At 40.0% G+C, this 12,610-nt stretch overlaps 1 protein-coding gene across 3 annotated transcripts in view; it reads left to right on the forward strand.

Annotated features, from left to right (window-relative positions):
- RANBP17 (RAN binding protein 17) overlaps positions 1 to 12,610 on the forward strand; it is a 573,906-nt gene that overhangs the window by 353,654 nt on the left and 207,642 nt on the right. Inside the window, exons 17-18 of one of the 3 annotated variants that reach the window (XM_060232795.1) lie at positions 4,535 to 4,598; positions 4,684 to 4,792. The exons of the other annotated variants lie outside the window; for them this stretch is intronic. Of the exons in view, the coding sequence (XP_060088778.1) occupies positions 4,535 to 4,598; positions 4,684 to 4,792 (173 nt within the window). The remainder of the gene's footprint in view (positions 1 to 4,534; positions 4,599 to 4,683; positions 4,793 to 12,610) is intronic. 3 annotated transcript variants of the gene reach the window in all.

Here is a 12,610-nt window from a genome sequence, read left to right on the forward strand (position 1 = left end):
TAGCTCTTGTGCAATTGAGCAAGCCTAACAAAGCAAGTTATAATGCAGAAGGAAGCAAGAGAGGGAGAAGGAAAAGACAACAATGAGTTGCTCATGAACCTAATAGGAGCCCTCTGGCGGCCTGATTCGGCCCTCAGACCACATGTTTGACATCCATTTTAGGCAGTCCGCATTTTATCATGCTGCTCAGGCAAGTATCCAAGTAGGTAGAAGTTCTCCATTTTTAGCAGCTTTTGACCTTTGGATCCTTCTCTTTTGTCCAAGGGCTACTTTACCAGTTTATTCTCTGTGCCTTGGTGACATGTAGTGCATTGGATAATAATCTCTATGAGGAAGGCCTTGAGAGCAGAGTTAACACACACACTTAGTAGAGTACATGCATTGCATGCAGCAAGTTCAGTGGTCGATCCCCAGATCTTGTGAGCAGGTCTGAGAAGACATCTGCATGAGACCTTATGCCCTTTACCTTAATGGAAATTGCTATTTCCTTTGTCCTGGAGCTTTGTGCAAGGATGCTTCTGCAAGTTAGGGAAGATGAATCCGCTGGTCAGCTTCTGTAAAGTGGTTTCATTTGCCTGTATATTCTGGGTAATTCCACCCCCACCCCCTGGCCTGTCTTTACCCTTACGGGAATTTCTGTTCCATTCATCCTGAATCTAAGTGCAAGCATGCTCAAGGAGCTATACTTCTGTCTTTTCCTTTCCCTCTTCCTTCCAGAATAAGCTATGTAAGTCATTTTCAGGTTGACAGGTAACTTAACAATGTTATAGAAAGGACCATGATGTGAACAGAACTCCCAATTTGTATGCAAAACTGGCATTAGGTTTGCCAATGAGATGATTTGGGGAGGGGACCATCTTTGAAATGAACAATATTTTGAATAAATAAAATCCAGTTACTTTATTCAATGTATTTTGACCCTCCCTCCCAAGTACTGTATCTTTTTTTCTAGTTTAGATGGCACAGCTTTATAGAGCTAGCCGAAATACCATTTCACTTTACTCTCATGTGTTAGTATTAGTTAGGTTTAAAATTGTATTCTTTGGCAAATGAAAAAAGAATTCAGAAGTATTAAGACACCCACTTTTGTGCTGGAATTTAATATGCAACTTTTTATTGGAAAATAATCGTCCTTGTCTGGCAAAATCCACTATGCAATATTTCTGTTAGTAGGCATAATGTAATAAAGGCAGGGAGGGCTATTTATCACAACAAATTTTGAGGATTTCAGGATTCTTTTTATTATTTTAATATATTTCTTTGGTATTAAATCAGAAAAATGATAAATTACACCTGTCGAGGCTATTTTTCTTTCTTTCTTTTGCTGGAAAATGATGTACAACTCAATTTTGCTGGTCATTTTGGCTTTTAACAATGTGTGTTTCTCCTCCCCCTCCCCATTTTAAAAACTCAGCCAATAGTTTTTTTTAAAGAACACTGAAGTACTTCTTATTTCTTCTGTATGAACTGTTTATAAATACTTCCTGGTATTGCAGATGTTGATCTTTTAAACATGATGTTAGTTTTTCAGAGCAACTTGATCGTTGTTCAGTTGACTTAACACAAGCCATTCTGATAAGGATGGAGCAACTGTGGTAGATTCGCACATTAGTTTTTTGTTATATCTTGGAAGTGTTGTATTTAGAGACCATTTCCAGGGGGCCAATTTTCAGCTCACAGGGTACATTAAATTGTGATTAATTTGAAAGGCTAAAAATAATTAGTTTAATTTAAATGCCTGGCCATTGCTTAATTCATTCATATGCATATAATTTCCTTTCCAGAATCAAGCTCTACATGTGCTTTGAAATTGGTACTTATCTTTTATTATGCATAAGAGTTATTTATTTCTGCAGACATTCTGTAAGTTTAAAAATAATAATAATCTTAGGAAAGATAAGACAAAAGATCAAAAACTAGGGAGGGGGAGTATTTGAAAAGATAAAAGGCAACAAATGATTTGTGTTGCTGTCTTTGTTCTGCATTATTTTAAAAATTATTCAAGGCTTGCATATTTAGAAATATATTAGCCCAATTTGATTTTAAGGCTCAGTTATTTGAATTATAAATCATTATGTCCCTTCTAGCTGATCAGTCATGGAGTAGCTTTGAATTCATTTACATAATATAATGTGTTAGTGTTCCCTTTATGTCACGCAGTCATGGTGCTCCCTCGTGCATCCTCTGTTGTTTCTAATAATTAACTTCATCGTAACATTTCATGCAAAAATATACAGTTACATCAGTGTAAAGCACATGACCGCAAAGTATCCCACAGTTCTGGTGATTATACTTTCTGTTTATTTATGTATGTCATTTTGAAGGCTTTCTTTAGATTTAAGAGAAATGTCGTATAAATGAGAAATGTTCACAGTATATCACACAATTGTTTTAGGGTACTAACAGATACTCAAAATAGCCCTATAACAATATCTGCGTGTGATTGTTATTAATTGTTAAATTGCCCATCCATAGACTTCTGAAAAGGAATGTGGATTGTTTCAAACATTGGTCTTCAACTGGTAGGTCACCTTTTGTTGAGTTGCATCCAGATCTATATGGGCTATGCAGGAGATTCTACAAACTTTTGAAAAAGGAGATGTGAGTGAGTAAGAGAGGAGAGTGTGTGTGTGAGGAACTGATCTAGAAGAATATTAAGAAAAATAAAGGTAAAAATAACAAGTCACAATTCAAGCTAGGCACACACGGTCCTGGACTATAACCAAGATACAAGGGAAAAAACAGAAGTTGGTTGCAGGTTGATATAAATGGTGCTTTCTGGATCTGGAACGCTGAAATCCATGGACATTAAAAGTACCTTGAAAACCTTGCCCCCCATCCCAAGTTTAAATGAATTCCAGTTTACATAGTGAAGATTCTCAGCCAAGATCTGTTTGCCCATACAGTTTGAACTCTTCATATATGCTCCCCCCACTTTTAAACATTTATGTTTTATTCACAAAGGTTGATTCATATGAGATACTTCAGTGTATCTGCTGTTGTCAACAGCAGAGAGTTAAGTGCTTAGTGCTACATTGTATGTAATTTGAGACAGGATTCCTTATGCTCCTTAAAGTAGCAATCATGAAGGTAGGGGACAATGTCAGGACTATGGTAGTTCCTTCCTTTCTCCCATAACTATTTTATAGATCCAAGTGACTAGGTGAAGTGTGAAGGGTGGAGATGGGATGAAGATAAGTTGCGGCCCTGGTCCCTCTTCATTGAGGCCCGGAGACATCTGAAACCGCCTGTCACCATTACATATGAGGATCACCCACCCACATAATCAGCATATCAGTTATATTGGAACTGTGACAGGTAAAGATTGCCTAAATTTTGTTAGTCCCTTCTCACCCCCTTAATAGGGGATGACCATAAGTGACAACAGTTCACATGACAGACAGGTTGGTGATGGTTTCCCAAGCTAGGACAGGTGGGGGCTCCAGGGGGATCTGGCTCAGGTATCTAAGAAGTGGAGAGTGTTAGGTAGAAACTGACCAATAGATCGGGTGTGGCCCAACATGTGCATGGTTGGGTGTGGCTGGATTATGCCCTCAGCTACCCTTGCTGGAGAAGTAGTGCCTCTAATGCCTCTAGGCATGCACAGACCAGAATGGGCTTGAGGAAGAGAGGGAACAAGGTTCTGGAACAGGGCCAAATACTGGGGAGGGCTTTAAAGGTGGCAGCTAGGCACATCTGCAGGTGTGCCCGGTGAAGAAGGAAGGTTTGGATACCCTGTAACAAGAATGAGTGAATTGCCATTGGATTTTAACTTTGTACCATTTTGCATTCTAAACCACTGCCCACCAGCTATATGTAGCTCTGCTCATTGTACTGAAGAAGTATGCATTGTCCTTGTCTGAAGAAGTATGCATGCTTACAAAAGCTTACAGTCTGAATAAAACTTGGTTGGTCTTAAAGGTGCTACTGGACTCCTACTTTGTTCTATTGAATGTAACTATGTTGCTGAGTTGCCAATAATCCTTTGAGACCCACGCAACTGGACAGAATCCTAATTTGGTGGAGGGAAAACCCCTGGTCACCTTGCTGGCAACCTTGCAGATGAGTAGGGACCCACCTACCCCATGTGACAGCTGGCCTGCCTGACAAGATGCTAGTAGATTTCCCATTAGACTCTTAAAGCTCTTTGTAATGCCTGGAATTTATTTTACATCTATATAGTTTCCATTTCTGTAAAATGATCTTGACCATAGAATCTCATATATAATTAGCTAGCCCTTCCTGTTTGTTCATTATAGCCTTACTTTCAGCTTTTGGAAAGTGGCCATATGGTGTTTCATTGTTTCCATTAATATGTTTTTTAAAAATATCTCCTTTCTCTCTTCCTTTCTATGTAGAATATTAAGAATATTAGATATTTATTTGTGTATTTTGCAAAACATGTTTAAAAAGCTTTTAAAGATGGTGTCCTTTAATACTCTATAGCTTGTTTTAGAGGCTCTGAGGACTATAAGAAAATACAAAAGTTAAGATTGTTCACACTATATAATGTTTTTCCCTTAACATCAAATACTTATATTCTTCTTAAAAAGCTTGTGAAAATAGATGCAGTGAAGTTCATGCTACAGAACCATACGGTAGGTGGTATGGTTTTTTTTCAGTATTCAGAATTCACTAAAAGTTTTAAGAGATTTTGACTTTTGTCTCCTTTTTTCCCATCAGAGTAAACACTTTCCTTTCTTGGGTGTCAATGATAATTACTGCTTGAGTGACCTTCGGTGCAGAACAACATTCTATACTGCACTCACACGCCTCCTCATGGTAGATCTAGGTAAGGGTTTGTTTAAAGTATTCCTCTGTCTCTTCCTGAAATGAGAAAATCCCTCAAGATTGTTAAAAAGCAGTTCCTGACAACATTGATATTTGCTCATGAATCAAAATAATGCTATGCCAAGCAGTTCTTAAAATATATTTATGACAGCATTTGAGGTCTTTGGTCCACTGAAGCTGTAATTTAACTACTACTGGCTTTGGATCCAAAACTAAATGTGCTTATTAAGAAGTCAGTGTAATTGAACTCAGGGAAACTGACTTCTAAGTAAGTATGTTTAGGATCAGGCTGTTGAGTTATAGAAACATGAGCTTTGGACACAAGATCAATTCCATTTCCACTGAAGAACCCACATTCTGGTCAAGTGTTCTGTACCAAGAATGAAGGGCTAGATTTAGAACTTTCTGAGTTTTATTTCATTGATTATAGGCTGCCCTGAAGACCTCTGACTTTTTTGTATTTAAATGTAACAGTGCTCTATTAAGTATTAGAAGATTCCTTAGCAAAACTCAGGAAACTACAGGCCAGTCTCCTAGCAGGTTCCTTATCACAGAAGAACAAGAGAAAGCAAAATATGATCTCTAAACCTCCCACACAACCTTTTGTGAAGATTAGACACCCTAGGTAGAATCACATTAAAGCATATTAACAAGTATTTGAAGAAGTGTGCATGCACACGAAAACTTATACCCAAAATAAAACTTTGTTGCTGAATTCAAACATTGTTCTGCTGCTTCAGACCAACATAGCTACCATCTGAATCTATAAAAGCATATTGTCATTTAAAAAAAACACATTGAAAATACACAAAAACAAAAGTTTGAAAAGGATGCATATGTGAAATAATCTTAGTTGTGACTTCTTCTGATCTGAATGTACTTGGTTGTAACAGTCATAATACTGCAGAAGCAAGGGCACCATATCCACAAAGTGGAGATGGAATCAGTCCTAGTGAAGGTGATAAATTAGTTTTAAAATGTTCCTGATGGATTGTGCGATTTATTTTGTAGATGTATCGGGGGGGGGGGGTTGTGTTCCTACAAGCACCTCCAAGTTTGTTTCTTTTTAATTAAAATCTGCACTAACGGCCAAATTAGAAATGATGGAAGTCAACTACATTTTTTGTCCTGTTCATATATAATAGGAAAGAGTCTGATTTTAACATCAAAAGATGGGTAGCGTGAAGGGCCATTTCCCAAACCTCTCCCCCCCCCCCCCCCCAGTTGGGCTGCAATACAGCAAGTGAGCTGACTGGGAGAAAAATGTCCTGAATTGACTGAATGTGTGGTGTTAACAAGGAATTCAGGGTTCAGTTTCCCTCTTTCAGTGTACCACTTTGTGTCAAAAATTGGACTCTGTACCATGTGACCAACCATAGCTGCCTTTGTCGTGTTTTGTTTGACCTTAAGTTACCCTGATACAAGAGACATGATCTGTGAAGCAGCTTAGTAATTGGAGGGGTCATCTACTAGTATAGATTGCAAGAAAATCCTAAAAGAAGTTGGCATTTGTTTTTAACTCATTGAGGCTCTAATAATTCCATCTCACAGTATGACCATTTTCACACACAGCTTACCTCGCACAGCTTACCCCTTCGCAGCGTCTGTCGGATTTCCCACCATCTGCACTGGAGTTACAGGAAGTGCCGCGGCTTTTGCGTAGCAAACGTAAACTGGGTTTTAGCAGTTTACGTTTGCTACGCAAAAGCTGTGGCACTTCCTGTAACTTCAGCGCAGACGGTGGGAAATCCAACCAGACGCTGCGGAGGGAACAGGATTGTGACTGCGAGGTGAGCTGTGTGCGAAAACGGTCTTCGTCTTAATAAGCCAAAATGGAAGCTGCATATTATACTTTTTTGATTGAATAGAATATGGACTCAACAGATACCATAACACTGTCTAGGTGCAGTTGGAACCAAGACACTGTCCTCTGTCACCTTCATATGAGAACATTGGCATAATTGGTCATATTAGTCACAAATTCTTGTTTTGCTCATGATGCCTTAAATAGTTCATTTATCCATTAACCGATGATAACTATGTCTTGGAGGACAAGAGAAGAGATGGCTAGGAAATACTGTCACACTAGCCAAACTGCTCTTTTATTCCAGAGGCTAACTAGACAGTCATCAAGCAACCATAGAAATAAGTGAATAAATTCCACAGAGCCTGTAAATTCATTTGTTATGTGAGTCTCCAAGGATCTTCTCCCACTTTGAGGTTCCATTTCATGAAAATCCACGCTTTTGTAATGATCTGATCCTTAGTGTAACAACTGCATCCACCAACTCAGATTGCCAGAGTAATATAGCAAGTGTACATTTCATCTGCCACCCATGCTGGTAATAGCTCATTGGCATATCTGAGCACTTCCTATGACAAAAATAAAATCTTGAGCTACAGCTTCAGATTGAAATCCCTTTAAAAGCTGTGCTGGAGTAAAGTTTGATTGGCATGCCAGATGTCAGGCATGATGAGAGTCATTCTATGAACTTGAGGGTATGATGAGAATAATTTCATGGGCAAGAATGCTGGAAGGCAAAGGAGCAAGTGAAGGATGGGGTCTCCTAAAGCAAGGACTCTTGCAGGCTCAATCCATCACTATTCCAATAGTAGGGGAACCAAGAAGTCATTGTGGATGAACACAGCATTCCATGATGAGCTCATTAAGAAAAAGGAAATGTTCCAAAAATGGAGGGAAGGACATACCTCTAAAGAAAAGTATATGAGGATTGCTGGGTCAGCCATCAGACAGGCTAAAGCTCAGAGTGAGCTGATGTTGGCCAGGGAGGCTTGCTGTCAGAACTTGAAGAACTTCAGACGATTCCCAAACTGGTTACAGAGTAAAGGATCTTTATTGAGAACTATAGTGCTGGAGGTACGAGATAACAGTAATGCCAGTACTGGCATTTGGTTACATTTTATGCAGTCAGAAGAGATACCATAAAGTCATCTTTCACACGGATTGCAGACAAGTGTCTCCTTCCCAGGCTCTGTTATCAGGAAGGAGGATGCTTCCCTGCTGTGAAGGCCAAGCGGCTTGGCTTCAAAAGGCCACCTGCAGATGTGGACCCTAGGCTATCGGTTACCCTTCAGTGATCACAGAATATTGCCAGGCTCTGGGATCTGGTGTTAGTTGTTTATACAGCATAGCATGGGTTAGTATCAGGTTACAGCATGGAGTTGGTCTGGCTAACAGCACATAGGAAAGTTACAAGTTCTGACACTTGCTACAACAAGAAAAACTTCTTCAGCTGTGAGAAGCAAACACAAGGTAAAAGAGGCAATAGGCCCACTGTTATATGAAAGTAGATAACTTAATTATCACACAACATTGTGTGTAGAATAGCCATGAGATCCGAAGATTGTCTGGCAGCTGCAAGTTCTAGCTCTTAGGGCTATGCTATTGATGAGCCAGACTTGTTTTTAGACGCTGAGAGAACTATGGCCCAAGGTCACCCAGCTGGCTTCATGTAGAGGACAGAGAGAAAACAGAAAGTCTCAATGCCTATTTTGTCTCAGTTTTTTTCCCTGAAAAAGAACAGACTTATCTAGAGATAGCAGTAGGCAAAGCGTGGTGTCTGAGCTGCTAGTCGACACAGACAGAGAGGTCGTTGAGTGGCACCTGGCTGCATTGAATGAGTACAAATTCTCTGTACCAGAAGGTGTGCATCCAAGAGTGCTGAAAGAACTTTCTAGAGAGCTTGCATTGCCTTTGTCTATCATCTTCAAGACCTCTTGGACAGCAGAAGATATGCCACAAGAGTGGACGAAGGCAACTGTTACCATAATCTTTGGAAAATGGAGGGAGAAAAAACTCAGGAAACTACAGGCCAGAGAGTCTGCTCTCTGTCCCAGGAAAGGTACAGGAGCAGATTTTAAAGGGTCAATCTGCAAGCATCTGAAGGACAACTTTGTGATCTAGGGGAGTCAGCATGGATTTGTCCCCAACAGGTCCTGCTAGACCAACCTTGTTTCCTTCTTTGATCCAGTGACGAGCTTACAGGATTGTGGGAACACCATTGACATTGTTTACTTGGATTTCAATAAGACTCTTGACAGGGTTCCCCATGATGTTCTGATGGGTAAATTGGAGAACCGCGGACTGGACTGTAGGAGGGTAGGTGGATAGAGAACTGGTTGGAGATCTGCACTTGTCAATGGCATTTCATCTGACTGGAGGGAGTTATCCATTGGGGTGCCACGACTTGTTTCTGGGCTCCGGTACTTTTCTATGTTTTTGATAAATGATCTGTATGAGGATGTAGAAAGACTACACATTAAATCTGCAGATGACACCAAATTGGGAGGAGAAAATAACCCAAAGGCTATAGAATTCAATGAGATCAGAACACACTGTGAATAAGATGCAATTCAACAAGGATAAATGCAGAGTTCTACATCTAAGTAACAAAAACGGCAGGCATCCATACTGGATTGAGAGACATTTCTGGGTAACAGTGTGTGTGAACAAGATCTTAGGGTGTGGGAGGTCTGTAAGCTCAAAATGAGCAGTCAGTGTGATGCAGTGGCAAAAAAGGGTTAATGCAGTTTGGGGGTGTATTCAGGGCTTTTTTTCTGGGGGAATGCAGCAGAACAGACTTCCAGAACCTCTTAGCGGAAACAAAATTCTCAAAAAATGCTTAAGATTTCACAAGGGGCACCTATGTGTTTCTCCTTTATTTCCCTCTTGAGAGTTTCAGCACCTCTTTGTCCAGAAAAAAGCCCTGAGTGTATCAACAGAGGCATAACATTCATATCACAAGACGTCATAGTCCTGTTGTATACTGCATTGATCAGGCCACTCCTAGAATACTCTGTGCAATTCTGGAGGCCTCACATTCACTAAGAATGTGGGCAGAGTGGAGCAGGTGCAGACAGGGCCAACCCTGCCATGAGGCAAACTAGGCAATTGCCTAGGGCGCTGACCTTCTGGGGTGTTGAATTGGGTGCCCCTGATGTGACTCAATGAAGTTATTGGTGCAGGGGGGAGCACCAGACATTACCCTTGCCTAGGGTTCCAGACAGTCTAGGGCCGGCCCTAGGTGCAGAAGACAGTGATGCAGATGGTTAGGGGCCCAGAGACCAAGGCATACAAGGAAAGGCTGATGTACTTGGGAATGTTCAGTCTAGAGAAGAGGATGTTGAGGAGGGTCATGATTGCTCTCTTGAAGTATTTGAAGGGCTGTCACTTAGAGGTGAGTAGTAAGCTGTTTCTTTTGGCAGCAGAGCATAGGACTTGTAATAATGGGTTTAAATTGTGGGCAGAAAGGTACCAGCTGGATGTTAGGGGATTTTTTTTTTAACAGTAAGAATAGTTCAGCAGTGGAATTGGCTGCCTGAGGATGTGGTAAGCTTCCCCTTCACTGCCAGTCTTCAAGCAAGTCTTTTTTTGTTATTATTTTTTTCCAACAAAAAAAAGTGGAATACAGAAGGGAAAATGTAAATTCAGCAATAATTTTAAGATGTTATGAGTAATTACATACAAATAAAATGAACTGTTTTAGTAAAAATACATACTTCAAATGTGAGAGCAGATAGTAAAACATCATTATACAGTATTTGGAGGTGAATTCTGTCTTTAAAAGAATTAAAAAGAACTTTCTTAATTGTGATGTTCTATTAACAATAAAATGATTACATCTTTTACAGTTAGACAAATTTTATGCTAAGTTTAAAATATCCTAAAAACCTAGACATTGTCTTAATCATTTAACTATTACAAATGTGAAAGTACAGAAGGAGAATGTGGAGTACAGAAGGGGAAAATATAAATTCATGGATAATTTTCAAATATTTTGAGTAATTGCATACAAGTAAAATGAACTGTTTTGGTAAAAACACATATTTCAAATGTGAGAGCACATAGTAAAAGATTATTACAATATCTTGCAGTGAATTCTCATTTTAAAAGAATAGACAAGAACTTTCTGAGTTGCAATATTCTATTAACAATAAAATGATTACATTTTTTACAGTTAGACAAATTTTATGCTACATTTTTTTTTTGGTGTTCAGTTGCACAGTTGAGTCTGACTCTTTGCGACCCCATGGACAAAGTCACGCCAGGCCCTCCTGTCTTCCATCATCCTCCGAAGTCTGCTTAAATTCATGTTTGTTACATCAGTAACGCTGTCCAACCATCTCATCTTTTGCCAACCCCTTCTTCTTTTGCCTTCTGTCTTTCCCAGCATCAGGATCTTCTCCAGTGAGTGCTCCCTTCTCATTTGGTGGCCAAAGTTTAAACCAGCCTAAAAACCTAGCTATTATCTTAATCATTCAACAATTTCTAAGTCTTATTCTTACAAAATATTCATCCTCAGAGCCGGATGAATTGCATCCAAGGGTTCTAAAAGAGCTTGCAGATGTAATTTCTGAGCCTCTGGCTATTATTTTTGAGAATTCTTGGAGAACAGGAGAGGTGCCGGAAGATTGGATGTGGGCGAATGTTGTCCCCATCTTCAAGAAGGGGAAAAAAGAGGATCCGGATAACTACCAACCCATCAGCTTGACATCTATACCTGGAAGTTTTAGAAGAAATAATCAAACAGTTGGTCCTGGAACATTTAGAAAGAATGGATGTGATTACTAAGAGCCAGCATGGTTTTCTCAAGAACAAGTCATGTCAGAGTAACCTGATCTCTTTTTTTGAGAAAGTGACTACCTTGCTGGATCAGGGGAATGCTGCAGACATTGTTTATCTTGATTTCAGTAAGGCTTTTTATAAGGTTCCACATACTATCCTTGTTGACAAGTTGGTAAAATGTGGTTTGGATCCTGTTAGTGTTAGATGGATCTGTAACTGGTTGACAGATCGCACCTAAAGAGTGCTTGTGAATGGTTCCTCATTCTCTTGGAGAGAAGTGACAAGTGGAGTACCTCAAGGATCTGTCCTGGGACCTGTTTTGTTCAACATCTTTATCTATGATTTGGATGAAGGAATAGAGGGAATGTTTATTAAATTTGCAGATGATACTAAATTGGGAGGGGTTGCAAACGCAGAAGAAGACAGAAACAGGATACAGGATGACCTTGACAGGCTGGAAAACTGGGCTAAAACCAATAAAATGATTTTTAACAGAGATAAATGTAAAGTTCTGCATTTAGATAGGAAAAATCCAATGCATGGTTATAGAATGTGGGAGACTTGTCTTAGCAGTAGTATGTGCGAATAGGGGTCTTAGTGGATCATACGCTGAACATGAGTCAACAGTGTGATGCGGTGGCTAAAAAGGCAAATGGCATTTTGCGCTATATCAACAGAAGTATAGTGTCCAGATCACATGATGTGATGGTATCACTTTACTCTGCTCCGGTAAGGCCTCGCCTGGAGTATTGTGTTCAGTTTTGGGCACCACATTTTAAGAAGGATATAGACAAGCTGGAATGGGTCCAGAGGAGGGCGACAAAGATGGTGAGGGGTCTGGAGACCGTCCTATGAGGAAAAGTTGAAGGAGCTGGGGATGTTTAGCCTGGAGAGGAGGCAGCTGAGAGGTGATATGATCACCATCTCCAAGTACTTGAAGGGCTGTCATCTAGAGGATGGTGTGGAATTGTTTTCTGTGGCCCTGGAAGTTAGGACCAGAACCAATGGGTTGAAATTAAATCAAAAGAGTTTCTGGCTCAACATTAGGAAGAACTTCCTGACTTCCTCAGGAGGTGGTGGGTTCTCCTTCCTTGGAGATTTTTTAACAGAGGCTAGATGGCCATCTGACAGCAATGAAGATCCTGTGAATTTAGGGGGAGGTGTTTGTGAGTTTCCTGCATTGTGCAGAGGGTTGGACTAGATGACCCTAGATGTCCCTTCCAACTCTAAGCT

The sequence above is a fragment of the Heteronotia binoei genome, chromosome 1, assembly GCF_032191835.1.
Source record: "Heteronotia binoei isolate CCM8104 ecotype False Entrance Well chromosome 1, APGP_CSIRO_Hbin_v1, whole genome shotgun sequence".
In the NCBI taxonomy this organism is placed as follows: Eukaryota; Metazoa; Chordata; class Lepidosauria; order Squamata; family Gekkonidae; genus Heteronotia; species Heteronotia binoei.